Genomic DNA, 27640 nt, shown 5'->3' on the forward strand with positions numbered 1-27640 from the left:
TTGCCAGTGTTATGCCCTAGTAACAATAGTACCGTAAGAGGTGAGAGAAACTTAAAATTTGATAAACCAAACACCCGCATAAGGGAGGTATTGAAGTACGCTTTGTGGGCGCCATCTTTGCCCAATCCGCCTGTCGCACAACAAACGGTTCTAGTGCTGTGCTGTTTAGTTTTGCTGTTTTCTGCTGCGAAAACTCGAGGTAACCATCACCTGATTAGTAGTTCCGTGTTTTTGTTGTTGTTGTTGCTTTTGATGTATACAAGTGCGTCGATTGTTTTGTTTCGTGTTGTTCGAGTTCGAGGTGTTGTTTGGTAGTTTATAAGTAGTAGTAGTAGTGATAGTAGTGGGTAAGTAGTACCACACATCACGCAAGCAATAATTGCGTATGTGTAAAGGGAATTACTCGTATTTTGGGTAGCAGCGCTGCAGACACCTTGGATATCCCTATTGACAAAATTGCCTTAATGACCACTACTAAAGGATTTTTCAATACAGATTTGCATTAGTAGTAGCCTTTGCTGGCAGATTTTTTTCAACAGAGATAATAATAGACGCATTTCGCAAATAGGATAGCAGAGAGAGAGAGAGAGGGAAAGAGCACACAGACACATACCTATAGGCGCTTAGTGCGTTCATCGAATATTGATCAAACATGGCGACCTGTCACCAGCCCGAAAGTTTGACCTAAGCGACAGCGCGTATGTTAACTTAGTGCCTTCTATAACCCTTCGGCCCACGGTAACTACCGTCACAGTCTCCATTAAAAACACCGACCAAACAACGCTCAACTAATCGTTCTTCGTTTTGCGTTAAAAGCGAAACACAGACATAACAAAAAAAAAACATGGCAGAACGCTGAATAACAAAAATCCACAGGAATAGAGAGTAAACTCTTTCGTAAAAACAAAAGCGACTACTATCTTTACCGTTTGCTGCAATTTTTATACCTCTAGTATATATGCTTGTATATCTCTATAAAACTATCCATTTGCGGACCGGACACCGCAATCGTGCTCAACGCTCATCATTGCGCTGGACAATTGTTTCCCAAATCTCCCCAAAAAAAAAACCCCACCAGGGCGGGAACCAGTAAAATGGGATTGTTTTTGTGGCCGCGTTTGCTTACGTGTGCGCAGTAGTAGAATGGAGTTTGCTAGTAACTTTATGCACATGTTTTTTGTTTTTGTTTATATTACCTGGTAAGGTTGCTACAAATTCCGTGTCGTTCGTTTTGCATACAATTCCGTTTACGCATCCAATTCCCAAACACGTACCCTCACAAGCGTGTAAAGAGTGTTGCATGTGTGTCTGCATTCATATTTTCCTCCCCGAAAATGTCTAATCCTGAATAGTTAGTCTAGTAGTTTACGATAATTGTTACGTTTTTTTTGCGTTTCGCTACAAGATTTCGACTATTTTTTTTTGGTTTTTTCTCATTTGCTTCTGACAAGCGTGTCATATGAAGGAGTAAACATAACCTCGAAAAGAAGTCTCCTCATCTTTGGCAACCATGTTTGGATAAACTAATCATCAAACTACTAGTAACAAAGTTTTTAAAGAAGCTTCTTCTTACTTTTCTAATGATGCGTCTTGCTGATTGCATACTGAAGGGCGTAATTTGCACACAGAGGTCGTTTCAAAATAATTCATCTTGCTAACTGACGTCGTTTGAGTGGTGTAGCACAACAATGTGTGTTCAACCCGGTTGTAGGCCATTGGTTTCTTACTAGTGATGGGGGCTCCGGAGTGGATTTATCAATCCACATCAAATCTGACGCCTGAAAAAAAGGAGTATACCCCGGAAAAAATCCGGAGTAAACACCGGAGTTTACTACTGAGTAAATCAAAATCGCTGTCGATTCCAGAGTAATTTCACATTCTCCAAAACAAAAAAAGTATTTGCTCCGTAGCAGAAAGTTCCACATTACCAGATTAATTACTCCGGAGTAAACTTCAGAATGCTTCGGTGTCGGATTAATCCCACTCCGGGAAAAAAATCCTTGTTGCCTACTGAAAGGTGCTATTTATGCTTTGAAAATAATGCAAAATGTCTTGCCATGTCAAAGCACACGTCTGGTTTATGAATTGCTCAACTAATACGCAATCCTATTTTTTAAGCTTAACTTAAATCATTTAAAACGGCCTATAACGATGCAACAAAAATGAACTTAAATTCAAAACATGGCTGCCTGTTTTTGCGCTTGATTGTGCTCTTTTTGTCGCTACTCCTTCTCACTCGCTCTTCTGTACAAAGATGTCACAATCTATAAGCGATGCAGCTCCAGATCAAGCCATCGTCCGAATGTTGTGTTTTTTTTTTGTTTCGTTCACACGCAGTTTTACTTTATGCACTAGATTAGAACCTAACTGTAAGAATTGTTTTAATGTTAGCATTTTCTCACCCTTTAGCGCACTAATAACCTTACAATTTTACTACAGCACTACAGTTGTATATTTACGATTAGTGTGTAAGTGTCGTACGACGTCCCCGCGTCCATACAGTCCGAGTGGTCTTATTGTGTTCCGTTTACTTTATAGTCTGCCTGTAACAATAGTTGCGTCTGGTTTGGTTTGTTTTGTTTTTTTTTTACCGCACTTTTTTTTACCGTCCCGCACGCGGTTCAAACGTACGCAAGCTGGAAAACAAACCAACCCAATAGACCGAAATGTTCCATCCGTTTTTTTGTTTGTTTGTTTGTTTTAGTATTTTCCCGCCATCTGATCATGTGAGCGCCAAAAGAAAAAGAAAGCGCATTGCCTACCTGTAGGCGCACCACACTTTACAGCTCCGTTACCGCGTAGAAGCTGTTATCGTCGTGCGGTGCCTTATCCGGCAGTGAGGTGTCACCGTTCGGTACGGTATCACCCGCACCATTCTGCTGACTGCCGACGCCATTGCTGTCCATCGTTGACCGCAGCTCTTCGGTTGTCGGTGGCGGTGGCAACCGAAGTCCCTGATCGTCCGGATGGTTCGGCTGCTGTTGCAGTAGCTCTAGGGGTGGCGGTGGCAGCGGCAGCGATTGGATCTGGGAGGTGGTTAGTCCGGCCGTACCGTACCCGGACGAGGAACCGCCCGACGAACCGGACGAACTGCCCGTTGCTGGGAGTGGTGGTGGTGGTGGTGGCGGTGGCAACTGTGACGCCATGTCGGCCGGTGTCGTTATGCCACCATTAGCACCGTTGCTCATCGACTGCTGCTGGTGATGGTGCTTGCCGTTTAGATTGTTCGGCTCAATCTTGGGCGCCGGTATTGGTTTGAGTGTGGCAAACTTACTGCCATTCGGGTGGTCCGAGAGCAGCTTTCGCTTGACGTAGATGTCGTCCTTGCTGGTGGTGCTTCCGTTGCTTGCACTCTTCGGTATATCCGGCAGTGGACAGTTGATGATCGACGGCAGTGGTTTGCTATTAAAACCGGGCGTCGAGCTAAACGTGGTCGTGTTAGGATTCTTGCCACCGGTACCAACACTCTTGTCCGGTCCTCCTTCTCCAGGCTTACCCGAGCCAGGATGTTGAGGTTGCTGTTGCTGCTGCTGTTGCTGCTGCTGGTGCAGATGTGTCTTGCCGTTCGGATCGTACTTGCCGTACTTGGCAGTTGAGTAGATGTAGATCTGCTTGTCAGAACCGGCGGGAGTATCGGTGGTGGTCGGATCACTGCCAGCCACCGTCGACACTGGCTGAGGCAATGCCTTCTGCGGATTGCGCAACGGTGGTAGTGGTGGCGGATTGTCATCACCGTACACTGGCGGCAGTGGATGGCCGGCCGGGACGCCTGTACCGGCACCATGCAGCTTACGGTTGATGGTCATCGTCTGGGCGGGATGCACCGGGTGACCGGGTCCTCCACCAGCGTGCTGCTGCTGGTGAAGATGTAGATGGTGGGCGGCTGCGGCTGCCGCCGTTGCGGGATCTAGCATCGCACGCTGTTGCTGCAGCTGCTGCATCTGTAGCTGTTGTTGCTGCTGCTGCTGCTGTTGGTGGCTGTGCGTGTGATAGTGCGGTTGCTGATGTATGGCGGGTGGATGGAACTTTCTATCGTTACAGGCGGCGTAACTTCAGTAGAAGTCGTTCGCGTCTAGCGTCTTGCAGTGCTTACTGAGGGTGGCGTACTTGCCATTGTTCGGACCGTGCAGATGCGTCGGGCTGCTGTGCGACGGTAGGCGCCCGAGCGTGTGCGTACCGCCGGCCCGCATCATCGCCTGATGGTGATGCATCATGTGGGCCTGGGCCTGGGCCTGCGCCTGCTGGGCCTGGGCGTGTGCCTGCTGATGGTGCATCTGCTGCTGGGCCTGCTGCACCTGGCTCATGTCGTGCTTGGCGTTCCGGCCCGGATGCGCAATCGTGTGCGAACCACTGATAACGGGCGGACTGCACATGGAACGAGAAAGGAGAAGATGGTAGAAACGGTTGAGGTGATGCAACGTTTGCGACACCACTTACCCCTTGGGATGATGTGGGAGTGTGCGAGTGTTCATGTTTTGATGGCTCTGTGGATGCAATTGGTGTGATACGTATGACTGCTCCTCGACCTGCGCATAATCATTCCTGCAAATGATAACCCAACATACCGATACATGATCGTGATCGTGTGTGAAACGCGATGAGATGCCTCCCGTCCCGGGACCCTCCTTTCCCCTCCTTTTTCCACCCTTCGCCTCCCATCTTACATACCTCTTGCGGATGTAGATCCAGGTGTGTGAATCGACCCAAACCATAATGGTGAGCAAGATGGCCGCCATAAAGCTGGCAATCAGCATCAGCACCAGTCCGAGCAGTCCGCACTCGCACAGTCCACGGGTTGCTACGAGATAGCTATAGTGTACGGCACGGCAGTCCACCAGAGCGGTCAGTCCCGTCAGTAGTCGCTCGCACAGCTTAATATCTGCATTGACCGAACCGAGCTTCGGTGCAAGTCCAGCGTTCTTGAACAGAACTGGTGAGATCCTGTGAAGATGATACAGAGCAATAGGTTACCAAGGCCACTTGCAGTCCACCTCCACCAACTTACTTTGAGACGACACTCATCGCGTTACGCGCATTGTTGATCGCATTCTGCGATTCGCGCAGTCGCTGTGTGAACGGGTTCGAGCGCGAAATGTCACACTGCGTGTAGTACAGCAGTATGTCTGCTGGCAGTTCGTGCGGTGCTTGGTGTACCAAGAAGTCGGCGGGATCATTGCAGAGGTCGCCCACCGCAACCGAGGTCGAAAGGTAGAGACCGGACATGAGCCAGGAACCGGTCACGGCCAGCAAACCGCACACGCTGAACAGTATGAGAGCGCAGCGTGAGTGGCGCGCAACACCCACCAACAGTACCGCACACAGCACGAGCAACAGTGCCAAGATGGCGACCGTACCCGGCCAGCGTATCAACTCCCACTGATCCCCTTTCTGCAAATGGAGAGCAACCCGCACAACCCGGAAGAAATAGAAGTAAATAGTAAAGGCTTGAAGCTGATGCAGGTCGCACAACTTACCGTCAGGAAGTCTGTGATGGTTAAACCGACCAGCGGTCGTCTAATGTCGTTTGCCGCATTCTTTGCAATCGTAATGTTACCCTTTGCGGTGAGTAGAGCCTGCTGCAGCTGAGCGAGCGCAGTTTGATTGTTTGTTTTCTGATCGAATATGTCCTCCAGCTCAGTCAGTTGCTGCTGGATCTTCATCGTCAGTGTGTTCTCCAGGATGAAGGTTTGGTTGCGGACGGACGACACGACACCGTCCACCTTCCGGCCAGCCTGCAGCACCTCGAGCAGCCCATTGTGCAGATCGTCATTACCGTACAGTCCGAGTCCGATCGCGGCGCAGCACAGCACGGTTACGATCGAAAGCGTCACCTTCAGGCTGGTGATGGAGTGTGCGGGTCGTGGCTTTCTGTCGCAGCAGCGTGTCAGCAGATAGAGCAGCAAACCGAACAACGACACAATCAGCAGGGCGGCCGGTATCGAGCCCAAAATGCCGAGACTCTGTTCAAGCAAGCAAAGATGGTGGGCAAGATTAAAAAGACGCGATAAGGAGGATGAGGAGGTCTGAATGAGATAAGAACGATGCCTTTCTATCTTATTGGCTAAGGAAGCATAGTGATATGCTATTCTCTTCTTATCTAAGAAACACCATGAAGTAAAGAGAAGAATGATAGAAAACCCGGAAAACACTAAAGAATTAAAATAGCTCTCAACCAGTCAACAGAGTTCCAAAAAAAACCAATCAATCATAATGGTTATACACGGAAGGCCTCGTTTTGTCATCACCGTGAAAGCCGTTTCCATTGAGTCACTAGTCGCACCAACGCCCAATTGGAAATGCAAAGCTCCCTAGGGATCGGAAATGGGAAGGGTTTCGCATCCCAACGGTGCCAAATGAGATCATTAGCAATAGCAGCGGAAACTTGACATGTAACCTATATATGCTGCCTATGAATAGCCATTACCTCATCTTGCTACCTTGGTTACACATACACACACACACACACACACACACACACACACACACACACACACACACACACACACATCCCAATGAAAAGAAAGGACTTGTAAAGAAAGAAAAAAAAACGATGAATAAATCAAGATATTGCCATTGACGAGCATATGCCGTTTTGTTCCCTCTTCAATAGGGCTTCATATGCTGCTCGGGTTGCATAAATTCAGGAGCATTCCAAGAGAAAGTAAAGACAGGCAAGAAAGGAAATTGCAGGAACGCATCAACATAGATGGACCATTGTTGCATAGTACTCTTTTACTACTGCTCACTCTCTCTCTCTCTCTTCTTCCTCTCTCACTCTCTTTTTATCTCTCTAAAAAAAAAGATAAGTTCAATGAAAGTTTAATCACCTCCAGATAGACGTCATTTGATGGGCGAAAGGTGTTGTTGATGCGATGGAAGGTGATGTTGTAGTGTGGCAGGGCGTGCAGCAACTTTGCTATCAGCGGTACCCGATATTGATCGTCGTCCTCGGTTGTCCCCGGGTAGCCCATGGTTGCTCACCGTCGTACGTCGCCACCGCGCGTTACGATAAGGATGCTGCGAACGTTACACACAGGAAGGACCTCTCCGTTTGAGTAACGCTTCCTAGTATCCCGTCAATGGCTGTTCGCGTGTGCCGGTTGAAGGTGACGTTTGAATGGTGTGGAGCAGTACTGATGGATGGAGTCCGCTTTTGAAGCACCTTGACGGAAGCTGTACACACACACACACACTAGAATTGTTTTTTTGATTCACAGAGACAAGGAACTAGAAATTCTTCCCGTACGATGACTCACAGGAAAACGACACTTCCCCACCAAGATATCACCAGGATGGTTCGGCCCATCAGGGCGCCTGTGCTCACTATTGTCTGCTTTGCCTCTTACACATCACTTTAAGTTTTTCGCCAACTGCAGCGCCCGAATTTAGTCGGCAATTCTTCTTGATGCCTTTCGCTCACCGACTTCACCGATAAGCAGCAAGATGGCACCCACACCTCCTGCTGGCAGTAGAGGATGCTCACAAGCGAGCTTGCAACAAGATGTCACAAGCGTCGACGGTGGTCCTGTCTGCCGGGCGGCGGTTCTTTATACCACCCCGAGCCCTTCTCGTCCCGGGTGGTCCTCTAGACTTGTTCGGTGCGCTCTGTGCACGGCTCTACTTCGCACTAGCATTGCGTGTAATGCCACCCAACGTCACCAACACCCGTAGACTGCATCGTTCTGTCGTGTCGTGTAATTGTGGAATAAACCAAAAAAAAAACCCGGTTCTGTTTTTTTTGTAACTAACCTCTAACTACCGCCATCGTTCGACGGGATCGAATCAGCACCAAGAGCACATCCACCAGGGATGAGGGTTGGGATGTGGAGAAAACGCTAAATCTGAATCAAAACCCTGCTTGCACACGCACGATAAAAACACGCGCACACACACAAACACAAACGAGTACGTACATACGCGCGCACACGCACCCAGGCTCTTTGTTGTGCGCACCCGTGCGTCGTACGTGTGACAGAAGTAATAGTGCGTCCTTTTTTTTTCGGGGATTTCCCAAACTCAACTTCCTTTTTTTTACACGGATTTAAGGTGCAAACACAGTTTTCGTGCTGTTTTGCACTTTTCATTCACCGTCCTAGCACTCCAAGGCTCCCACCATCCCAAGAGACGTCGCGAACACGAATCACTCCTGTAGGACTCCTACGCAGAAAACTTCACGACACATACACCGTTGCCCTAGTTTTTCTTCTTACAGACCGTTAGTGGCACCGTTGACGAATCAGACGAGGTTCCAGGATTGCTTGGCTGCTCTGATATTGCCGAGGACACGAGCAAATTAAGATATCCTCACCAGAACCAACCACGCAGTTAAAGCCTGGGCTGGGTTGCGATAAAACGGTTCACCGTACCGTGTTAGTTTGGTTGCTCGCTCCGGTCACACCCTTGTTTTCTTTTTTCGTCATCCACCGTCGGTGGTGAACGCTGGCTTGGGCCTGGAAGTCTGGACTTTGGTTGGTGCTGCTTGCCTGCCTTTTGCCAGGATAACTGTGCCGGAGAGAGCCGGAGAGCCGCCGTGTTGCGTATACAAACCAGAGCCAAGTGAAAATCTCCCATACGAAGAGAGAAAGAGAAGGAAGGAATCAGAGAGAGAGAGAGGACAGGGAGCAAATATTTGGGAGAGCTATTGGAAGAGCGTGGAAGAAGAAACACGATGATAACATGATATAAGGGTGCGATAGTTGTTTGCAGTAGGGTAAGGACCTTTTATGCTCTTACCACGCATTACATCTCTCCTGCCAGATGTTGAATGCCATTCTCTCCCTCGGCTCAATTCTCGGTAAAGCACATGCATTTTCCCTTGCCACTCACTCTCTCTCTCTCTCTCTCTCTCTCGCTCTTTCTCTCTCTATATCTCTCGCTCCTGCATGCATATATGCGGCTGGTCGGAAAATTCTACTCTGCGCCAGAGCTTCGCGTCTTGCTTCTCTACCAAGCCCAAAGACTCCCGATTATCCGGGGCATACGGTTTTCTGATGTTGTCCATACACGGGATACGATCTAGACGAGCCACACCTCAACTACCAACTATGCATCTTTGTTCACATTCGCCGGAACGATGACCGTGGTAGGATGCGTCCCGCACTCCTCAAATAGTAAGCTCTCGAAGTAGCTATTCTGCAACATACACTCTACTTTGAGAGATTAGGTTTCTTTATTCGTTGCCAATGCCTATATCAGTGGAAGATAGATAGATCAGCTAGATCTCTTCCCAAAGTACAGCCAAACAAACATACAAACACATACACACACCCACAAGCCGATCCCGACTATTACTAGATCTTTTTTTTTTAAGAACAGTGATAGCAAAACCATCTGAAGCTGATAGCACACGTGTATTTTGAACCCTACGATTTATTTCCTTGTTGACACCTCCACCCCTCCCACCTTCGTCGTCTCACTCTCTCCCTCTTTTTCTACCACTGCCCCGGATCGTCATCCTCGGTGGATAGATGTTCTAACCGGTCCGACCCTACCGACCGTCAGATCGAACACTGACAGGCGGCGGCAATGGTAACCGTCTTGAAGCGCCAATACTCTCGCAACGGTTCCGGCAGCAGCGTCGAATGGTGATCATGTTCGCCCGACTCGTTATCGCTCCGCTTGGTCAGGACGCGCACTTTGTACGGGATCTCCTTGCAGCTGGAACCGCGCCAACACTTCCGGCTGTTGGCGCTCCGGTTCTGACAGATCGCGTTCACGACGTACCGTGGAAAGTGTGTGTAGCCAAGATCAAGCAGCTCGTACTGCAAAAAAAATTTATATATATTTACAGGCGCAAACTACATAAAGTTTGGAGCAATTGGAATGCTAGGTACTTACCTTTGTCTGGCACGCACAGGACGATGGGTACTGTGCGTATAGGTCGGCAGAGATTTCACGATTAAAGTCAGATCGCTTCCGTGCCACAAATTCGGACCGGCTAGTAACGTCCTCTTTTTTACCTGGCTCTACCGGTTCAGTTGGGGCGGACCTTGGCGAACCTGTAGCCATATGCCGCAGATGGTACCGTGCCCAGTCGTACTTGTGCAACCGGTCGGCTAGGGGGAAACAATTGAGTGGTGGCAGCTTGAGAGCCGCATCGTCCCCATCCGTATCGGAAGGGTTCGTCGGTGTCGGCTTTTCTTTACAGTCCGTTCGGTGCCTAGACGACGTAGTGGTGACGTGGACACTCGGGCCAAACTGTTTGCTGCGTGCTGGAAGATCTTCACCACTGTAGGGAGCGTCCTGATCATCCCGATTACTACCCTCCAAGGAACCGGTCGGTTCCGAGAGAAGCAAATTCTCGAGCGTATCACTCGGGAACACCTCCGCATACTTTAACCTGCCATCGATAGGTGCCAGCACTAAACCCAACAGGAAACCGCACACAGCTAGCTGCAGGAAGGAAGAACAGCATCAGTACCGAGAATCTATCAAGAATGGCTACCATGTGCCACGCACCGTAAGTCTCATGGTTTGTTGAGCAGAGTTAGAGCGTCTCGTGAAGCACAGTCAGCACAGTGTAACCGTTTTCACCACACACCACCATCAGTAGTTTGCATTATCCTTTAAACTAGTTGCTTGACGAACACTCTCACCCGAACAACGTCCCGGTTAGTTGATAGAGATAGGGATGCAAAGATGCACGCTAGTAAAAACGACTTTGTTGGGTAACGTTTAGCACACCACTAACCAGCGTCCACGTACGTAGACTTTCCTTTTATAACAATATACCAGCCAAGGATGGTGATCCGGTACAGCGTGTTACCCTTGGTTACTAATGGACGTCCAACCGGGTTGGGAGATGGCACGATATAAGATTACCGAGCGCATCATCTTCACCTTCCATTTCCTGTTTGCCCGACCCTTGGACGAGCTGGCGGCCATCTTACCTTTCCAGCAGATCCATTGTCCGCTTGGAGGATGGTATGTGCGAGTTGAAATGGGAACAATGGCACCGGTGGGTTGAATCGGTTCCGGCTTTTTCGACGTGCTGTTCACTAATAAAATGGACGTCGAATGGTAATCTGATTCGCTCACGCAAGGACAAATGTGGGTAGGTTGAAGGCTGTAGCTTTGCTTTGCTGAATAGCTTTTCTTCAGCTCAACTCGCTTTTAAGAAGCGATTCGTGGAAATTCTCCAGCATCTGCCAGAACTGCTTCAAGGTCATGTGTGCGTTTTAAAAAGTGTGGACTCACGTGATGCGTAAATCCCAACGCCAACTGCTTGACCGATAATTCCTCTTCCATTCTATCGTGAATGTGATATCTGGAAATCAGCCCAGCGAACGCATACTACTTCGTGTTTAGTGGTGTCACCATCAGGGGGTACCCCAGAAGCGGAAGAGAAATAGATACTCGCTACTGATTCTATGTCAGACTGAGACTTCGGCACGCCAACAACAACAAAAGGCAAAAACGGCAGGATTGTTTCCCTTTTTTTTCTCTCTCACATGTTTTGAATGTTACTTTGAAGGTTTGTAAGTTATCGACAGGAAAATGGTGCTTAAATCTTGTGGCACTTTTCACCGCCCAACACCGGGGGACATTCTATTCTAGCCATATGCAAAAGGTGCTGAACGCAACATTCCTTCGAGCACAGTCACTAAAGGTAAAAGCGGGAAAGAGAACCCATGGTGGATTGCAGGAAGGAATGTAAAGGGAACGACCGAACCGCACATAAGCCATGGCGGCCATAATCGCGACTCCGTGCAGGAAAGCTACCAACTAGGGAAGGGTAGCGGATCGTTGGGAGGCACGATTTGCGTTCCAAACCGTCGGCTTACGGCCTGCCTGGAACTGGAGCAGGCTGTCACTACACACTGCCAGGCGCTTATGTCTCGCGACCCACGACGACGCACACCACACGAGGAAACGTGCTGTATGGGGCAGCGGGTACGCACAGGTAAGCCCATCGCTGCAGAATGGAAGCCTTAGCAATGTCTCCACTGACTGACTGACACTATCTCGAGCGCACACGCCACGCATACCCTTCACCGATAGCTAGAACACCATCCAGCGACATACACACACACACGCAGCCGGTACTTACGGGTGATCGAATCGATCGATTCTGAGGCGAGGACTTCCTTGCAGGCCGAGTCGTCGACACCGTTCCAGTGCAGCGTGAGGGACGTGTTTGGAAGCAGATTTCGGAAGCGCTCCAGTCCGATCGGATGCTACCGAGCGCACAGGCCAGAAACGGTCACTAGCCATCGAACCAGCTGGACGCATGTGGAATTCCATCGAGACCGGGGGTTCCTCTGGCCGCAGTGATGAAACGAAAGCAGCGTCGCTACAGGTACGATAGTGAGGATTTGGTGATGTGTGGTGTTGTTGGTGATGGTTGTTGGTGGTGAGAAAGATATTAAGAGTATTCGCTGGATCCGCGCTGTAATCCGAATTCTTCGCAGTGTGATTTTTGTGTACAATCAATGTCCAATCAGATTTTCCAGTGTCCAGTTGCTCAAGAGTTACCTACGTGTCATCCCAGTGCTACTACTGGCTTGCTTCCTAGTGGCATGACGCATCACTAATCGCAACTTCCACTCACAACTTCCAGAACGACATTCAACTCGCTCCAGCTGCAGGAGCTCGAGCGTGCCTTCCAGCGAACCCACTATCCGGACGTGTTCTTCCGCGAAGAGCTTGCGGTTCGTATCGATCTGACCGAGGCGCGCGTACAGGTCTGGTTTCAGAACCGACGGGCCAAATGGCGCAAGAGCGAAAAGACGACCGTCGGCGGTGAGCCCGACTCGCAGCAGGATCAACAAGACCAACAGCAGCAACAGCATCAGCTCTCCACGTCATCCTCATCGTCGACGGCCACTCTATGCCCACGTGCTGACGCGACGGGTGAGAGTGTGCTCGGCGAGGTAGGCATACTGGTGGATACGAGCGATGGACCAGGCGGTACCAGAATGCTCGACGACGACGAGGACGACGATGGATTGGGCCTGCCGGACGAAGTACTGCACGGGATGGGCGGGACACTTAAATCTCAGCACCATACCCAGACCGGCGGCGTTGGTGGTTTAGGTGGGTTAGGAAAGAGTGCAGGACTGAGTGATCCAATGTCGAGTGAACAATCTGGACACCATCATCATCAGCATCATCATCTACAGCATCACCTGCCACATCAGCAGCAACATATAGGTCCCAGTTCTAGAGCTTCCCTGCTCGACGCGGTAGACGTAACGCTTCCGGGAAGCTCTAGCACATCCGGGCTTACTTTTGACGGTGGTTCGCTGCACAGTATGACACTCGGTCTGCCAGACGATCCAACCGGGTCGGGTACGGTGAGCACCTCCGGGTACAGTGTGGTGGATGCGGACTTACCACGCCTCACCATTGGATCGCTCTCATCTCCCGGTCGCCTGTCGCCCAATCTGTTCCTTAACCTTAACTTCGACCACCTTAACTCGCTGGATGGCAGTCGGTCCAGTAGTTTGACGTTCGAGTGGAACAGCTTCACCGGAACCACTACCACGTCCTCCAACTCGACTAAGCTTACACCCTCGGGTGCATCGTACACCAGCTCCATGAATCCCTCAACCGATGGTCTAGGGACGGTGAACGTGTCTGGTGTCAGTCAGGATGGTGGTTGTTGCTCACTCCACCCAAACGATGGTTCCACCCAACAACAACCGTCGTTGCATCATCAACCTCAAGAGCATCACCAGCACCAGCAACACCATCACCATCAACAGCAGCATCCGGCCTCCGTATACGATGACGAAATGAAATTTCTGCACGTGGACCACTTCGGTGCTATGGAGAGCTTCAAGCATGAATCACTATTCAACCTCGATCAAACCCTGCTCAGTGCATCTGGATCCACCGATCAACCACTCACACTGCTACAGCAACTACCATCACACCCTCAACACCACCATCAACAGCAGGTGTTGTGCGGCTCACACGCGAGCCAAAAGAACTCTCTTCAACAACAACAGCAGCAGCAACAGCAACACCACCACCATCACCATCATCACCACCATCATCATCCACACCATCAGACGGCCACACCGCATCACCATACGCATCATGGCCACCATCATCTTGGTGTGCTGGTCGATGAACTATCTGGCTTCCCGTCGCTCGGTGACCATTCCGGTTCGGGTGGTGCCGTTGACGATGAGCCCGGTCAACCGGGAACAACCGTCTGTGTGGACGATCCGCAACGGGCATCGCCGTCAGAGCTACTCGATCTAGAGCGTCCGATCAACATACACATCAACGTGGAGGACGGTCTCGATACGCTGCACACAGATGACAAGTTCTGACGCCACCACCAACAGCAGCACAACGTCACAAGTGGGCATCAGAGCGCCAGAGGAGACCGATCGCTGTGTGCTAACTCGTAGCTACTAAGCTGTTTAGTGTTTGCTTTGAAGCGCCATCTTGAATGTAGTTCTGTTAGAGGGGAAAACAGCCACTTTAGGAAATACGGCAGTGACGGAACGGTACCCCTGGTATATCTTAAGGGTCGGTTTTCATTAAGTTACCAGCAAAACGGTTTTTTTTTTGTTGTTATGTTTTGTTTTGTTTCTTCTTCTGCTTCCCGTTCGAGTTATTTAATCACTAAAGTTGTCGACAAAACGAAAACCCACCCTACCCGAATATTCTTCTCTCCTGTCAACACAAATCAAATACATGTTGTGCGCGTTGGAGTTTGGAGCTTAAATAAAACGATTTAAGACCGTGTTTAGGCGAATGTTTTACAAGTGCCGTTTTGCTGACTCTGTTTATCGTTGTTGTCCCCTACACGCAAGCAGGTAAGTACTTTTTTTTCTCTTTTCGTTTATTTATAGAGGCTTTAAGGCTGTGAGACTACATTCGCCTCTCTGTTGTATAAAAGAAGAAGGGAATTGCTCGCTTCTGGTGGACTAGGTCGACCTCTGTAGGAGAGACGGTCAGTGTCCGATACTCGAGGACATTGAAAGCCCCAGTGGAATAGCTATTGAAGAATGGCATGACGCCAGGTCCGATCAAAAGCTTTGCTATGGTCTACTATTACTAGGTCTATGCGATGGTCTCTACTTGTGACTTTATCTAGATTATCGTCCAGTCTGGCGTAAGTACGTTTCCGTACCCCTACCCCACCGGAACGCATGCTGGTTATTATTAAGGAGGTTGCGATCTCCTATCGTAGTACCGTTTCGGATATTCTCATCTTCGCCAGCTGTCAAACGCGAATGATGGCACAGGGCAACTGTTGGTTTTGACTTGAGTTTTGTTTTTATTGATTAGTGATGATGTCTTAATGATTCTGTGTTGCTGTTCGCCTACCGTTCTTAAGTTAATCCTTTTTATGCGATAAATACACTCACACACACACGCACATCTTTTCATGCGCACCCACACACACACACACGAAACGCGTAGGTCCTTTCTGTCAGCTGTTTTGTGATACTTAGTGAAGAAGTTCATAATCTTGCATGGGTAGTATCTGCATTGATGTAATGACCCTGGATCCTGGATAATCTGGTTTTACTAGATATTATCATTTCTCGTAATCGGTGCGCGTGTATGTAGTATATGTGTTTGCGTACATGAGGTGCGTGTGTTTGCGTACGCTTAAATCTGTGAAAGATGGTTAAAGTTGGTATCGCGCGCGGTTGGTACATAGAAACACGTTTAGCAAAAAAAAACCTTTTATCACTGCTCACACCTCTCGCCCATCACACCCTTCTGGATCATTGCCCTTTCCCCCTCTTCCCCCTCTTCTCTCTCCTCTTAGTGTTATCTTTCTTCTCTATTGCTTTCTCTTTCCTTCGCGCTTTCTTTCTTCACCAGATGCTTAGCTAGCATATTTCACATGTTTAACCTGATTTGAAGCATTTGGGATCGTTTTGCCATTTGCAGTTTAGCTTTAGTTTTTCTTCTACGATCACCTTCACACACACAAAAAAAAACTCTCCCCCTTCCCTCATCTGGACGATATTCGCTGCAAATTTGGGTAGTTATTAAATATATTCGAGAGTATGTGTGTGTGTTTTTTTATGTTTGTGTAAGTATATAATATATGTATAGCAATAGGGATATAAAAAACTAAACTTTCATCCTTACAACCTGAGGATAACTTTCTCTTCCATTTTCTTTTCTGTTTTGTCGTGAGTGTATGTTTTCTTTTTTTTCCTTCGTTCTTCTTCTCAAATAAATACAAATGTTTGCTTACTTTCACACGCATTGCAACTGTTTCCAAAACAAAAATGGAGACAAATGATCACACACACACACATATACGCGTGCATGCCCGGCAACTCTTAAGGACACAAATCGTCTGTGTTGGAATCCTTTTTTCGTCACGCACATGTATGTGTGTGTGTTGTTGTTGTTGTTGTTGGGTTTCCCTTCGTTTTCAATCAATCATACACGCATAATATACTACTAGGCTAAATGAGTGTGTGTAAGTGTGTGTAATTAATCGTTTCATGCCTTGGGGGAGTTCGTGTGTATATGCTCCACCTTTCCGTAGAGTATGTATATAAATATGTGTGCGCGTGTTTGTTGTGTGTGAGTTGAGCGATAAGAGAGATTGAATTGCATTTTCACGCACTAAACTCACACACAGACACCACATGCCCCATGAATAAATATCGTAAATATTTCTGTCAAATAAATTTGCCGACCGATGACAGCTTGTCCTAAAACGGATCCTGCATCCCATCAAAGCCGTATTCATACACACACACAGTTCCCTACACTTTTCTTCATCGAGTAAGGGAAAAGAAGCACGAAAGAAACCGCAATCACGTTTCCGATGTTCCGATGGAATAGATCTCCTGCCTGATGTCTGGTGGTTGCCTGGCTGCTACAACTAATGCTCCCCCCGCGTACGGTTCGGCTTAGTATTCCCACTGGGTGGCAGTATCGTAACCGGTGTCGACAAGCTTGAACGTACCGTTCTTGGTAGCACCCAGATAGCGTCCATCGCTGGAACGGAGACAGATGCGCGTGGGTTCGCGCAGTTCAATGAAGAACCCATCGCACGGTACATCCGAATCGGCTGCAATGCCTTCGCCATCCACGCGCCAATACTTTCCATTTTGACCTGCAAAAAGTGAGAGATGTTAGCAAATGCTTTCGATATTATCTTCCCATCAGGAGAGGCGAATGTAGTCTCAGAAACTCAAAGCCTCTAAAAAAAAAAATGGCTTCCCCCAACTGCCATATCGCTTACCCTTGAAATGGACGATGCCCTTCTGGGCACGTTCGACCAGGATCGTCTCGTAGATGGCTTTGTTGCATTCGAGCTTGTTGCTGCCCGGCGCACGATACCCGACGAAGCCCTGCTCGCACTTCAGCACCAGTATTGGCCGGTTGATCAGATAGAAGTAGAACTTGGTCGTCTCCTCGATCGCTTCCGCAGTCGCAAACAGATGGCCCGACCGTTTCGTTGCGAGCAGCTTGCCATTGTTGGCACGGAACGACACCGAACCGTCGCCGTGCCATTCGAGCTCGAACAGTGCGTCGGCCGAACGGCGATTGCCGGTTGCCTGGATGCCACCGCCAGTCGACAGGCACCAGTAGCGGTCCTGCGTGGTGCGCAGTGCCCACCGGTGGGCGGACCAGTCGAACTCGAGCTGGAACGTTTCGTTCTCGCCGATCTCGTCCTGGTTGGCGGTCACGTCGACGCCCTGCTTTACCGACACGTACTTGCTGTTTAGTGCGGCTATGAACGATGCCTGGGGCAGTGAGTCCTCGAGCGAGAACAGCTCGTCACGCGTTACCGTCTGCGAGCGGGACTTCAGCACCGCCTTCGAACCGATCGGCGACAGGTAGAGCCCGTGCCGGTCGCGCAACGCAAGATGGCCGCTGTGGTATTCGGCCGAAAACAGACAATCGTCCGTGCACTTGGTCTCCAGTTTGCCGTTGGAGTTGAGATATCTAATAGTAGCACACAAAAATAAAACATAATCAATTGGATGCTCTCCTGCGGGGGGAGAACCAAGCTTACTTGTTGTTGCACGTATGCAGCGCGTAACGACCATCCTCATCGGCACGGAACTCCAGCGTGAACAGCGTGTCCTCACCCCACGGAATGTTCGCATCGACATGGATTTCATCCTGCGTGTCGGACAGATGGGCAAACCGTTTGCGACCAACCGAGCGCAAGTTCACCTGTGACGAGATGATGCACAGCAAAACAATTCTTAAGTTAGGAGCCCTCAAAAATACAGCCCAAATTCTTCACTGCTTACCTGAGGCCTAGCAGCGAGATGAACACTCCACAGTTCGCTCTTGCCCGGAGCCTTCGCCGTGCAGGTTAGCTTTTCCGGCGTGCCACCAAGGAAGTATCCGCGCTGCTCGTTCTTCAACGCCCAGCGGCCCGAATTGTCATCGGTGATGCTGATCTGGAAGCGGCTGCCCGCATCGCGCTCCTCCGACTCGCACAGCACATTGCCGAACGTGTCCACCGAAAGGTAGCGTCCCAGGTGCGACTTCAGATAGATGATGCCTGGCAAGCGAGATGATGTTTCGAGAAAAGGCGAATCCACATTAGCAGGTGTTCGTTTTTGGGGTGGGCAGAAAAGACGAAGAAGAAGAAAAAGAGGAAGAAAAAGAAAGCCTCCCAATTGCTCGCAACCACTCTTTTCAAGCGCGTGAAGCATGGAGAAGATGATCACACGCAATCATCTGGTCCAGGCTCCAGATCAACCAACCAAATCATGATGAATATACACCGCGCAGACACAAGCGCGTGCCCAATAAAGGAAAGAAAAATGCCCGTCCGGGCGGACCACGCACCGGTGCACGCGATCGCGTCCAAACTGCGCAACAGGCAAGCAGGGGGTGCACGATCTAGGACGTGCGCGATATAAAAATTCATCCACCGGTATACCGGTATACACACACGCTGGAGAGAGCAAAAACGCACTGAAATAAAAATTGCCCTCCCGCCCGTTTCACCCACCGCATAGTCAATTAGAGAAAATTCATGCACACACGCGGGCAGTAAAATGAAATATATAAATGAAAATATATCCAGCAAACGGCTGTTGGCTCCGATCTCTGTCTCATTCGGAATCGAAATGACAGTAATTTATGAGAAAACGGAAATCTTTACTTCGCTGCTTGCCGGTTTAGGCGGACCTACTACCTGTCGTAAGTCTTACTGCTTTAAAGTAGGTGATGGAGGACCGCCACACACAAAATCAATCGACCATGCTTTCTCACTATCATGGCTACCATTGAAGTTATTAATTATGATACAATTACGGAGCGTTCCTGGGCGCTGCGGGTGGTATGGTAGTAGTAGTAGACGAGAACACCTCAGAGATAATACTTACTATCGCCGGTGGTGGACGGTTCCAGCGTCCAGAGCTGCTTCTTCTTGAGGCTTGCACCGTTAGCGTTCAGCTTGTAGCCGAACGTTTCGGCCGTCATGTATTTGTACTGGCCATTGATCAGCCCGATCGTCCACCAGCCCTTCTGCTGGTTCTGTAGCAGGATATCACCGTTTGTATTTATCTCGTACCCGGAACCATTCATGGTGGCGACGGTCGGTTGGAGATACAGGGTGGCTGCTTTCGATGCTCAACAGAGCCGCGTCACACGCAAAGAATCCGTACGGGTCCGGGGAAGGGGTGAGTCGACGGGTTGCCGCCGAAGGATGCGGATGAAGGGCGGGAGAGTCTTGGTGACTTGGTGGTTTATCTGTAAAATGGAGTTGCAATGGGATCATTAGCACCAACGTATTAAACTACCGCAGGGTTGGCGAAGTTAAGTTAGGAGCTCTCTACTAGCGAACGTCAAACACAAATCTTCCTTATCGATATGACTTTCGACGAGCATTTGCGTCCCTTTCAAACGAACATTGAAAACAATGGATTTCTTGTCTATTTCTGTACGGTTTTGTGGCCTTTTTTCGAAACATCCCACCGCGTGCTGGAAGCGCCAGCGAATCATTGCCAATGCACTGCACGTTCCACACATCCACACAACAATCAATCACACGATAACCCTGAGGCCCCGCACCAAACGATTGCAGCTGAGTAGCGATTCCCATTACGATTAGCGATTCTACAACATCCCAACAGCTCTACCGCGCAGGACATTCACTTGCGACAAATCACCGGAAGTTATTGTCATCACATGCACACAAACACAACACCCGCACACTCTATGAATCACAACAAACATCAAGAGTTGAAGAACGCTCCCCGTGCTCCGAATATATATTGAGCCGCGCATGGTTTTGTTGATTGAAGGAAGTTGAGTTGAAGTTGCCGAACGTTGGAATCAAGGGTTCCATCAAAACGGGTGGAGGTCTAAACCATCCGCCGATCTTATTCACCTCTTCTGCCTGGGTACGGTGAAGTACACCACACAACAAAACACTCAAGGTAACGCGGACGGACTTCAGTCTCGTGCGGACTTCACCTGCAGACTGTGGCCGGCATACAACGTCCGACGTGCCCGAGGCTCTACCGTGCTTGCGACTTCAGTGTCCATCATCCCCCCCCCCCCTCCCCTTCCACCCAAATCTCCCTCCCCCTTCTCCACAACACCTTATCCTCTTTCTCTTGCTTTTCGTTTCTCGTTGCGCTTGGATTCGCGCACTGGTTGAGGGAAAAAGCTTTTTACTAATACGGGACCATGGACACGGGTGAGTGGTGTGTATCTGCAAGCTAATTTTTTTTTTTTTACGCTCACACTATGAAGCATCAAAGTTTATTCTTAATCATCGTACAACTTCCGAACACCGCGTGTTTCTTGATGGAGAAGAGATTCGATTAGTTGCGAGAGTGTACATGACTCATGCAGCCAACCTCTCTACTTCTGTCGATTAGCGGACCTGCTTGGCTCTTTATCGTACGCTTTCTTTTGTGCTGCAGTTTCTCGGCAGGACTTCGCGGCAAGGCCGCAGCTAGATAAGGGGCACAACTGCACCCAACATTGGCAAGAGCTGATAAAGATGGCCAGATTCTGAGGTTTTGCCGTTCGCGCTAGGACTACTGATATGGGGGTTTGTTGACAGAAGAGACTGTAGGCAAACGAGCAGGACGATCTATTAGAAGGTTTTTGTTGCTAGTCTTCAAGATAAGCATTGCGTTCCAATCTACAGTAAATAGAGTCCTAAAACATGTTTGTATAAGTTTTCATATCTTTGGATGTGTCGTTGGAGAATCTCCTGACGAGTCCCTCGAACATCCAGCCAAATAATCTTTGCTCTGGTAGGATTTGTTCGCCTCTTTGGTGCAGCGGATCTTCACCCACACAGGATGTGTCACGTATTACCTTCCAACCATCGTGTCATCCATCATGTGCGCCAACGAGGTGGGTCGTTCCAATGTCTCTTTCCAGCCTCGTTGCCAGAATGTTAAACATTACGCTGCGCACTGGTAACAATAGCTTCCTATCTTTCCCTATGAGTCATCCAACTACTGCTTGTCACTCCGGAAGTGCCCCCGTGCTCCTGGACGATCTTTCTCCCTCTTTCTCTCTCTCCAAACAATCGCCGGCTACATCCGGTAGGACTTACCGTACAATCGGCTCGTGCTATTCTAACCCCATGCATGCGGGTCTCAAAATGCGGGACCCAAGCAAACGAATGACTCTTGAAAGTAGAGAAAACACAAGCATAAAAAAAAACACGACACAAACACACAAAAAACGTGGCGACTCTCAAGGTCAAGAGCAGACGAAGTTTTTTTTTTTTGTTGAGGCCCGAAAACAGAGAACAAAAAAGAGACCTTTATCACCCTCGTGTTTTGTGCATACATTAGTGTTTTCTTCTCTCTGTTTTATTTTCCTCATTTCTTTTTTGAGTCCGATCGCTCACTTACCATATTACATCTTTTGCCCTCGTCTCGTCCGAGGGACAGTCGACTTTGTTCCATTTTTCAATAAAACCCTGCACCGGAACCAACCCCAAAATGCAAAGAATGCAGAGGAGGCACACTCACTGCGTTCAGAGTGGGGTGGTGGAGAGGGAGGTGTAGCTAACGGGAAAATCCCTCAACCCCCCCTCCTCCTCCTCCTCCTCCTCAATGTCTTTGTCTTGGCTGACGCACACACAGTGAAAGCCAGTCGGCACTGGAAAATAGATGGAAAAGTCGCGGGCATAACCATTCCCCTACCCCCCCCCCCCCCGCCACACATCCCCCTAGCTGCCCACCCTCCAACCCTTAGCACGCACATACGAATAAAGGAAACAACACGAATCGTTCGCGCCAATCATTCCCATCTGTTTTGTTTTTCTTTTTTCGCCTCCTCTTTCCTCTTTATTTGTTGCGAATCATTTTTCGCGATCTCGACGCACATGTGTGTTTGACTGTTTTTTTTTCCTTCCTTTTTTTCTTTTCTTGCTTAAAGTTTCCTTCCCACTTCCATTATCATGTTCGATCTTTGTTCGCTCGTTTCCTTCACATCTCTTCACAATCTTGCACATCTTCTTAACGACTTTCTTTTCCCTTTCACCCTTTTCTTCTTTTATTTTCTTTTTTTTTCGCTTTACCCCACACACACACGCACTAGGAGGTTGCACATTTTTATTGTTAATGCTTTTCTCTAACTGAATTGTTTTTTCTTCTTTTCAAAACGGTAACCCTGATCGCAGATGTATCGCAGCCTCTGTCCTGGGTGGTTTAAAGCAGTGCGATTGCACACATTTGATGCAATGATCGATCAGCGCAAGAGCAACAGCAAATAGTGGAAATTGAATTAAACATTGGTCTTCATAAAATAGTACGGTAAAATCGACCAACAAAAAGCGATTTTGCCAAATGTGTAAGCCCCCAAGAGACCCTGAAGTAAAAAAAAGGGTGATAAGCAATTACACTTCACACAATTCGCCACTGGAAGCGAGATAATAATGTTTATGTGTGTGCGAGCTCTCCCGAGAGGAGAAAGGGCAAATAAAAAGCATAAATAAATTCAGGCCAATGCAATGCTACAAAAAAAGCACAGCAAAAAACCTAAAAAATAACAACATTTGCAGCTAATTGACTGCCCTGGCCATAGTGAGATTCTCTTCGTACACGAACTACGCGCGAACTAATGAACAGCTCATTACGGATAGGCAGCAGCAGCACCAGATAATAAAACAAGAGTGGCTGTGAAGAAGCAAACCAACAAAAAAAAAAACATCCCAAAAAGCAGCAATAATGTTCACACTACATCAACGGTTTCGCTCGCCTTAATCGCCACAACATTGGGCGCCCTCAATCGCTTCCCCAGCAAGAAGGTGGCCACAATCGTGGGCAAAATCTTTGCGATCAATATGTATGTGCATTTGCCGACGCGTACAAGATAGCATTAACATCCCTGGCAAGCACATTCCATCAAAAATCTGCCTCCGAGTAGCAGCAGCAGGAAAAAAGCGATAGTATACTTGCAGGGGCCGCGTGCCAATTAATCTTCGACCTCACCACAACCGATCGGGAAAGATGTTCGGAAGAAAAAAGAGGATAAGGTTGGGGGGGGGGGGGAGGAGGGACAGTTAAAGAAGAAAAGAATGAAAAGAAGTAGCAACAAAAAATAGGCACTAATGTACCACTCTACCGTTACACCACGGTGAGCATTATGGTACAGAGTGTGAAAGGAAGCGGGCCTAGTTTTCTTTTTCACTGTCAAATCGTTTGGAGCTTCTTCTTCTTCCTTTTTGTTACTTTTTTTCCTTTTTTGTGCGAAACAACAAATAGTTTCTAGCAAAAATAACACTTAAACTAGCTCGGAAACATTGAAAAGGTGTTTTCGCCTAAATCTATGCAAACAGCATTGCAGCTTTCCCGTTCAAAATGCAGCAAAAGCACAACACTTCCCACTTGGACTTGTGGACTTCGGTTTTTTGGGTGTTTGGGTATAAAATTACTTTTTTCTTTTGTAACGAGCCACCTTTTTCGGTTCGATTTCGGACAGATAAAAATTAAAAACGATTAAAGAAATAGCTTTTCCTTCATCCTCCGATGCGATATAGTGTCTCTCGTTCGTCATCAATCATTAGAGGCGGTTCTCGTTTATATCGGCCTTTCGGGCGCGCAATGGCCTCTTTTCTTCAATTCAACCCCCTTTTAACCCCCCTCTTCTAACACTCCCTTCTCACTCCCCTCATGATCGCTGAAGAGTGTTGCTCTTTCTTGTTGTTGTGTTTTTCTTTGCTTTTTCTTTTATTCGGGAATGGCTCTGTGTGATTATTTATTTACACTTAATTTTCCACTCTTTGCCTTGGACCCAATATACTTGCGTTATGCGGCCGGTGCCCGTTGCCTAATTAGATGTAACTGTAACGGCGGAAGAAGTGGACAGGAAAAGTAATAACAACAACAAAAAAACTCAATGGACAGAGAGAGAGAGAGGAAATGAGAGTGAAGGAGATAGAATGAGTCTGTGCGCTTCATCTTCAGTCAGCGTTGGTCACTGCTAAGAAGAAAAATTGGAAAATCCCTGCCAATTCGGGTTGCTCTAGTGGTGGTTTCAGCAAACCTCCCCATTCCCGCCTTCCCTTTTCCCACCCACTCATAAAAAACGGGATTTATTTTGCGAAACGGTACAACACACCAACAAATGTTATACTTCCACGCACGCAATATCAGGAAGGTGCATTTTCGCGATGGAAAATGAGAATTAAATATGGCGCCCGCGCAGCCCGGCTGGTAAAGATGCACTCCATTTCCGCCATTTGGGATTCTTTTCCTTTCTTTTTTACGGATCGCACACACATTCCTGAAATGGTTTATTATAATGTTTGCTCCACTGCACCTGCTTGCACTCTTATTTATCCTCTTTCTCCACCCTTTTTCCCTTAATACCTACGTCCAGATGGGAGGGGAAGGAAAGGGGTAAAATTGGCCAATTTGTACGAGTAACGGGAGGTGGAAAATGGAGCAAACTAAAATCCAAAACATACGCGCGTTCTCGCTCTCTACTGCTCGCACACGCTGCACTCACTCACTCACTCTTTCGTGAGCGTGAGCGAGATTGATGCTAGAGGAGAATCGGATTTCGATCGGAATCTGTAAAATTGCAGATTAAGCTTGAGAGATGATTTGGATGTTGGATGTTTTGAAGTTGTGTGAGGCCTATTTCCATTCCCGTACCCATACCCCATCCGGGGCAAACTGCAAAGGCACTTAGAGGCAGTGTACGGACCAAAACCACATAAATTGCACGTAAGAAAATGGAGAAAGCGCTCTTATAACTCCTATGGATATGTTTTTTTTTTCTACTGTCCATGTGTTGCAAAGCAAATGATAAAGAGGAAAAATAAATTGCTAACAGCACCCATATTTCAAAAGTAAAAAAAAACCTTACCTGAAGGAAATCTTAAAATAGAATTGTTTCATTCATCTAATGGGCAAAATCAAGCAAACACAAAAAAATCCGTCGGTTTCCTACAGCGGAAACATAAATGCAGCTACATTAAAACCATCCAGCACCGGTGAACGCTGAACGCGATGACTCACCCGGTACTGGAACGGAACTGCAAATATAGCTGCAACGGGGGATAAAAGGACAACACTTAACACATGTCGCGCGTTAGTTAAAGAGTGCAACGCGACACAGGCCGACCGAGCGACCGTGAAAAAGCAAATCCATCTGTACAACACATTGTGAGTTTATTTTCGTACGCAGGAGGCCATATTCCCGACCCGACCGAGTCCATCAGTCGATGTATCAGTCTTTCAGCGGGGACGAAAAAGCAGACGGAATTAACGGAGCGCAAAAGAACCCTCTGCTGTGCGTCCCGGGGTATTTCCCTGGGGGTAAAATATTTATGAAGTGTAACCCGGTTTGAAATGTAGTGCCACAAAAACATACGGAAAAGTCGATACTAGTTATTAAAGGAAAATGTTGGAAAATTGTATACTAAACAGTTAATTCTAGTGAGCGATCCCATACCAGCGTTCTCGGTCTCTAAAACGATTGAAATTGTTATTTGGGATTGTTGCCCGTTTGACACTTCGAGCTAGGTAGTGGGATCTCCTAGGAAGTCTCTAACGATACGAATAGCTAAGACGAGAAGCACCTTTACCGGATAATTAAGAGTGATTTCTAAAGCCCAAAATGTATTTCAGTGAAATATTGGATCATTCTTGTCCCAATCCGTTATTCCATCGTACAAATTGTAGTCATCGATGGATGCTTTTACCGACAAATTTAATGGCGGTTGTTTCCTGCGGTTTGATGTTGATCAGAACAAAATATCTCTAGCAAATTCACAAGGCCTAGATCTTAAAGCGAATATTTCAAGACGTTACACATATATATTGCACGTTATTCTACAAATACATTCTATACATAAGTTAGTTGCCTTCGCGCTGTAGGACTGCATCCTTCGAAAGGAGTTCGAATAGCTATCTGGGATCCGTCACCGGCTGTTGCTAGGATACCGCGTTGACATGGCAATCGGAAACCATTCTCTCTCTCACTTTCAACACGATTGCGCAGTAGATCTAATAGAAAATGGCAGGAAAGGATGTTTCTACGCTTCTCCACGTATTATCCAGGGTGCGGTCAGCCATGCCGCATTGGATATTGCACCCCTAAGCAGGACTATACCCTTGCACACACACACACACGTAAACAAATACGAGCGTTGTCCTGTGTTACGGCAAAACCATCCCAACCGTAGATATGTTGGCTTATGCTTTACAGGGAAATGCCCACCGAAAACGGGCAATTCCAAACCGAGGTGTAGTAAGAAAGAGGAAAGCAAAACATACATCCCAAAGAAAAACTTGGACCCGGAAACCTCGGAGTCTAAAAATAAGACCATTTCATGATGGTAGGCGGGCGGCCGGCGGGGCACGAGAGTTCAATAGCCGCAATCCTTCGGTGCGGCTGCTTTTCTCCCACGCATCCCACTGGAATAAACGCGATGCATTCGGCAGCATCCTCTTAGGGTCGGAGGGAGGTGGTATTTTGTTTTTCTTGTTATTTATAACCTCACAATCTCTATGCTCTCTATCTAGTGAAGAGATGTGGTTGCTCCAGGGTATAGGGCGATCGATTAATCGTTTGATGTTGCTTGCTACAGGGTCGTTTACCCTGTGTTTTTTATCCCGTTGCTATCTCTATCTCTCTCTCGCACACACACACATGCACTATCAAATTACTATCTACTTAAGCGAAACAAATGCACTGTCAAGATCCTGTAGCTGTCAGTGTAAACGCCTATATTAAGATAAGGAGAGCTCGGTATCAGTAAACTTCAAACATTTTATTTAAATTTGGTGGCGTGTTTGTGCGTTTCTTAGGAGCTCATCATCCAGAAATGGGACGGACACGCATCCAGGCAGACCGGAGCGCAAGTCCCGTTTCTGGAGTGACGTTAAAGCGAACACCCCTTGGCAGATGACGGATCTCGCACCCGTCATTCACAGGCGAGCGTTCAATCGGTGCGACGCGAAACAGGCACACACGGGAAAAAGGGGAAAAAAATAGAAAACCACGCGCAAACGCATGCCCCTGGCGAACAGGAGGAATAACTGTACCGGAGAAGAACGCAATTGCCAGAGGCTGAGTTTGTGTTACGCTTCTGCGATTATGCTTCAGGCCCGGTTCTTTGGGATCGGGACAGCAGCAACACTGCTTCAATGCAGCTTTCTCTTTCTCTTTCTCTCTCTCTCGTTCTTTCTTTCGCTTCTTCGTGGAGTGGCATTGGCCGGTTCCGCAGACGGTAGACCCTCGGTGC

At 48.1% G+C, this 27640-nt stretch overlaps 8 protein-coding genes across 9 annotated transcripts in view; 4 read left to right on the top strand and 4 right to left on the bottom strand.

Moving 5' to 3' along the window:
- The window catches only part of LOC126563239 (sesquipedalian-1), a 228175-nt gene extending 202938 nt beyond the window's left edge, over positions 1 to 25237 (bottom strand). Inside the window, exon 1 of the mRNA XM_050219871.1 lies at positions 25228 to 25237. The gene's annotated coding sequence lies outside the window, so the exon portion shown is untranslated. The remainder of the gene's footprint in view (positions 1 to 25227) is intronic.
- Positions 1 to 27640, top strand: part of LOC126556789 (alpha-1B adrenergic receptor-like) — a 462834-nt gene that overhangs the window by 380691 nt on the left and 54503 nt on the right. The window lies entirely within an intron of this gene.
- The window catches only part of LOC126561477 (cytochrome c oxidase subunit 6A, mitochondrial), a 382637-nt gene that overhangs the window by 279770 nt on the left and 75227 nt on the right, over positions 1 to 27640 (top strand). The window lies entirely within an intron of this gene.
- The window catches only part of LOC126567869 (prolyl endopeptidase FAP), a 299756-nt gene that overhangs the window by 167637 nt on the left and 104479 nt on the right, over positions 1 to 27640 (top strand). The gene's annotated exons all lie outside the window — the stretch shown is intronic.
- On the bottom strand, positions 3911 to 7016 carry LOC126556802 (protein tweety). 2 transcript variants are annotated; one of them, XM_050212323.1, is made up of 6 exons: positions 6828 to 7016; positions 5475 to 5960; positions 5006 to 5388; positions 4669 to 4941; positions 4438 to 4542; positions 3911 to 4365 (listed from the first exon to the last, which is right to left on the bottom strand). In XM_050212323.1, exons 1-6 carry the CDS (start codon positions 6969 to 6971, stop codon positions 4053 to 4055), a joined length of 1704 nt encoding a protein of 567 aa, XP_050068280.1. In that variant the 5' UTR covers positions 6972 to 7016; the 3' UTR covers positions 3911 to 4052. The 2 variants fall into 2 exon arrangements, with proteins under 2 accessions (XP_050068280.1, XP_050068287.1); XM_050212330.1 differs by lacking the exon at positions 4438 to 4542.
- LOC126559724 (uncharacterized) lies at positions 9454 to 10470 on the bottom strand. The gene is made up of 3 exons (XM_050215899.1): positions 10459 to 10470; positions 9838 to 10392; positions 9454 to 9761 (listed from the first exon to the last, which is right to left on the bottom strand). The coding sequence occupies exons 1-3, from the start codon at positions 10468 to 10470 to the stop codon at positions 9498 to 9500; spliced, it is 831 nt and encodes a 276-aa protein (XP_050071856.1). The 3' UTR covers positions 9454 to 9497.
- On the top strand, positions 12110 to 14306 carry LOC126556750 (homeotic protein ocelliless). The gene is made up of 2 exons (XM_050212226.1): positions 12110 to 12298; positions 12560 to 14306. Exons 1-2 carry the CDS (start codon positions 12273 to 12275, stop codon positions 14280 to 14282), a joined length of 1749 nt encoding a protein of 582 aa, XP_050068183.1. The 5' UTR covers positions 12110 to 12272; the 3' UTR covers positions 14283 to 14306.
- Positions 16848 to 19584, bottom strand: LOC126557289 (protein singed). The gene is made up of 5 exons (XM_050213010.1): positions 19293 to 19584; positions 18204 to 18460; positions 17960 to 18123; positions 17183 to 17889; positions 16848 to 17053 (listed from the first exon to the last, which is right to left on the bottom strand). Exons 1-5 carry the CDS (start codon positions 19492 to 19494, stop codon positions 16848 to 16850), a joined length of 1536 nt encoding a protein of 511 aa, XP_050068967.1. The 5' UTR covers positions 19495 to 19584.

This window comes from Anopheles maculipalpis, chromosome X (genome assembly GCF_943734695.1).
Source record: "Anopheles maculipalpis chromosome X, idAnoMacuDA_375_x, whole genome shotgun sequence".
NCBI lineage: Eukaryota > Metazoa > Arthropoda > Insecta > Diptera > Culicidae > Anopheles > Anopheles maculipalpis.

What these genes read in the sequence shown, in the direction of transcription:
- LOC126556750 (XM_050212226.1), top strand. Translation starts at nt 12,273, where the DNA reads ATGAAACGAAAGCAGCGTCGCTACAG. An exon ending in CGAAAGCAGCGTCGCTACAG is followed by an intron (nt 12,299 to 12,559) that starts GTACGATAGTGA and finishes CACAACTTCCAG; the next exon opens with AACGACATTCAACTCGCTCC.
- LOC126557289 (XM_050213010.1), bottom strand. Translation starts at nt 19,494, where the DNA reads ATGAATGGTTCCGGGTACGAGATAAATACAAACGGTGATATCCTGCTA. An exon ending in ACCGTCCACCACCGGCGATA is followed by an intron (nt 18,461 to 19,292) that starts GTAAGTATTATC and finishes CTCGCTTGCCAG; the next exon opens with GCATCATCTATCTGAAGTCG. An exon ending in ATCTCGCTGCTAGGCCTCAG is followed by an intron (nt 18,124 to 18,203) that starts GTAAGCAGTGAA and finishes ATCTCGTCACAG; the next exon opens with GTGAACTTGCGCTCGGTTGG.
- LOC126556802 (XM_050212323.1), bottom strand. Translation starts at nt 6,971, where the DNA reads ATGGGCTACCCGGGGACAACCGAGGACGACGATCAATATCGGGTACCG. An exon ending in CCATCACAGACTTCCTGACG is followed by an intron (nt 5,389 to 5,474) that starts GTAAGTTGTGCG and finishes CTCCATTTGCAG; the next exon opens with AAAGGGGATCAGTGGGAGTT. An exon ending in GCGATGAGTGTCGTCTCAAA is followed by an intron (nt 4,942 to 5,005) that starts GTAAGTTGGTGG and finishes TCATCTTCACAG; the next exon opens with GATCTCACCAGTTCTGTTCA.
- LOC126559724 (XM_050215899.1), bottom strand. An exon ending in CCTGTGCGTGCCAGACAAAG is followed by an intron (nt 9,762 to 9,837) that starts GTAAGTACCTAG and finishes TTTTTTTTGCAG; the next exon opens with TACGAGCTGCTTGATCTTGG.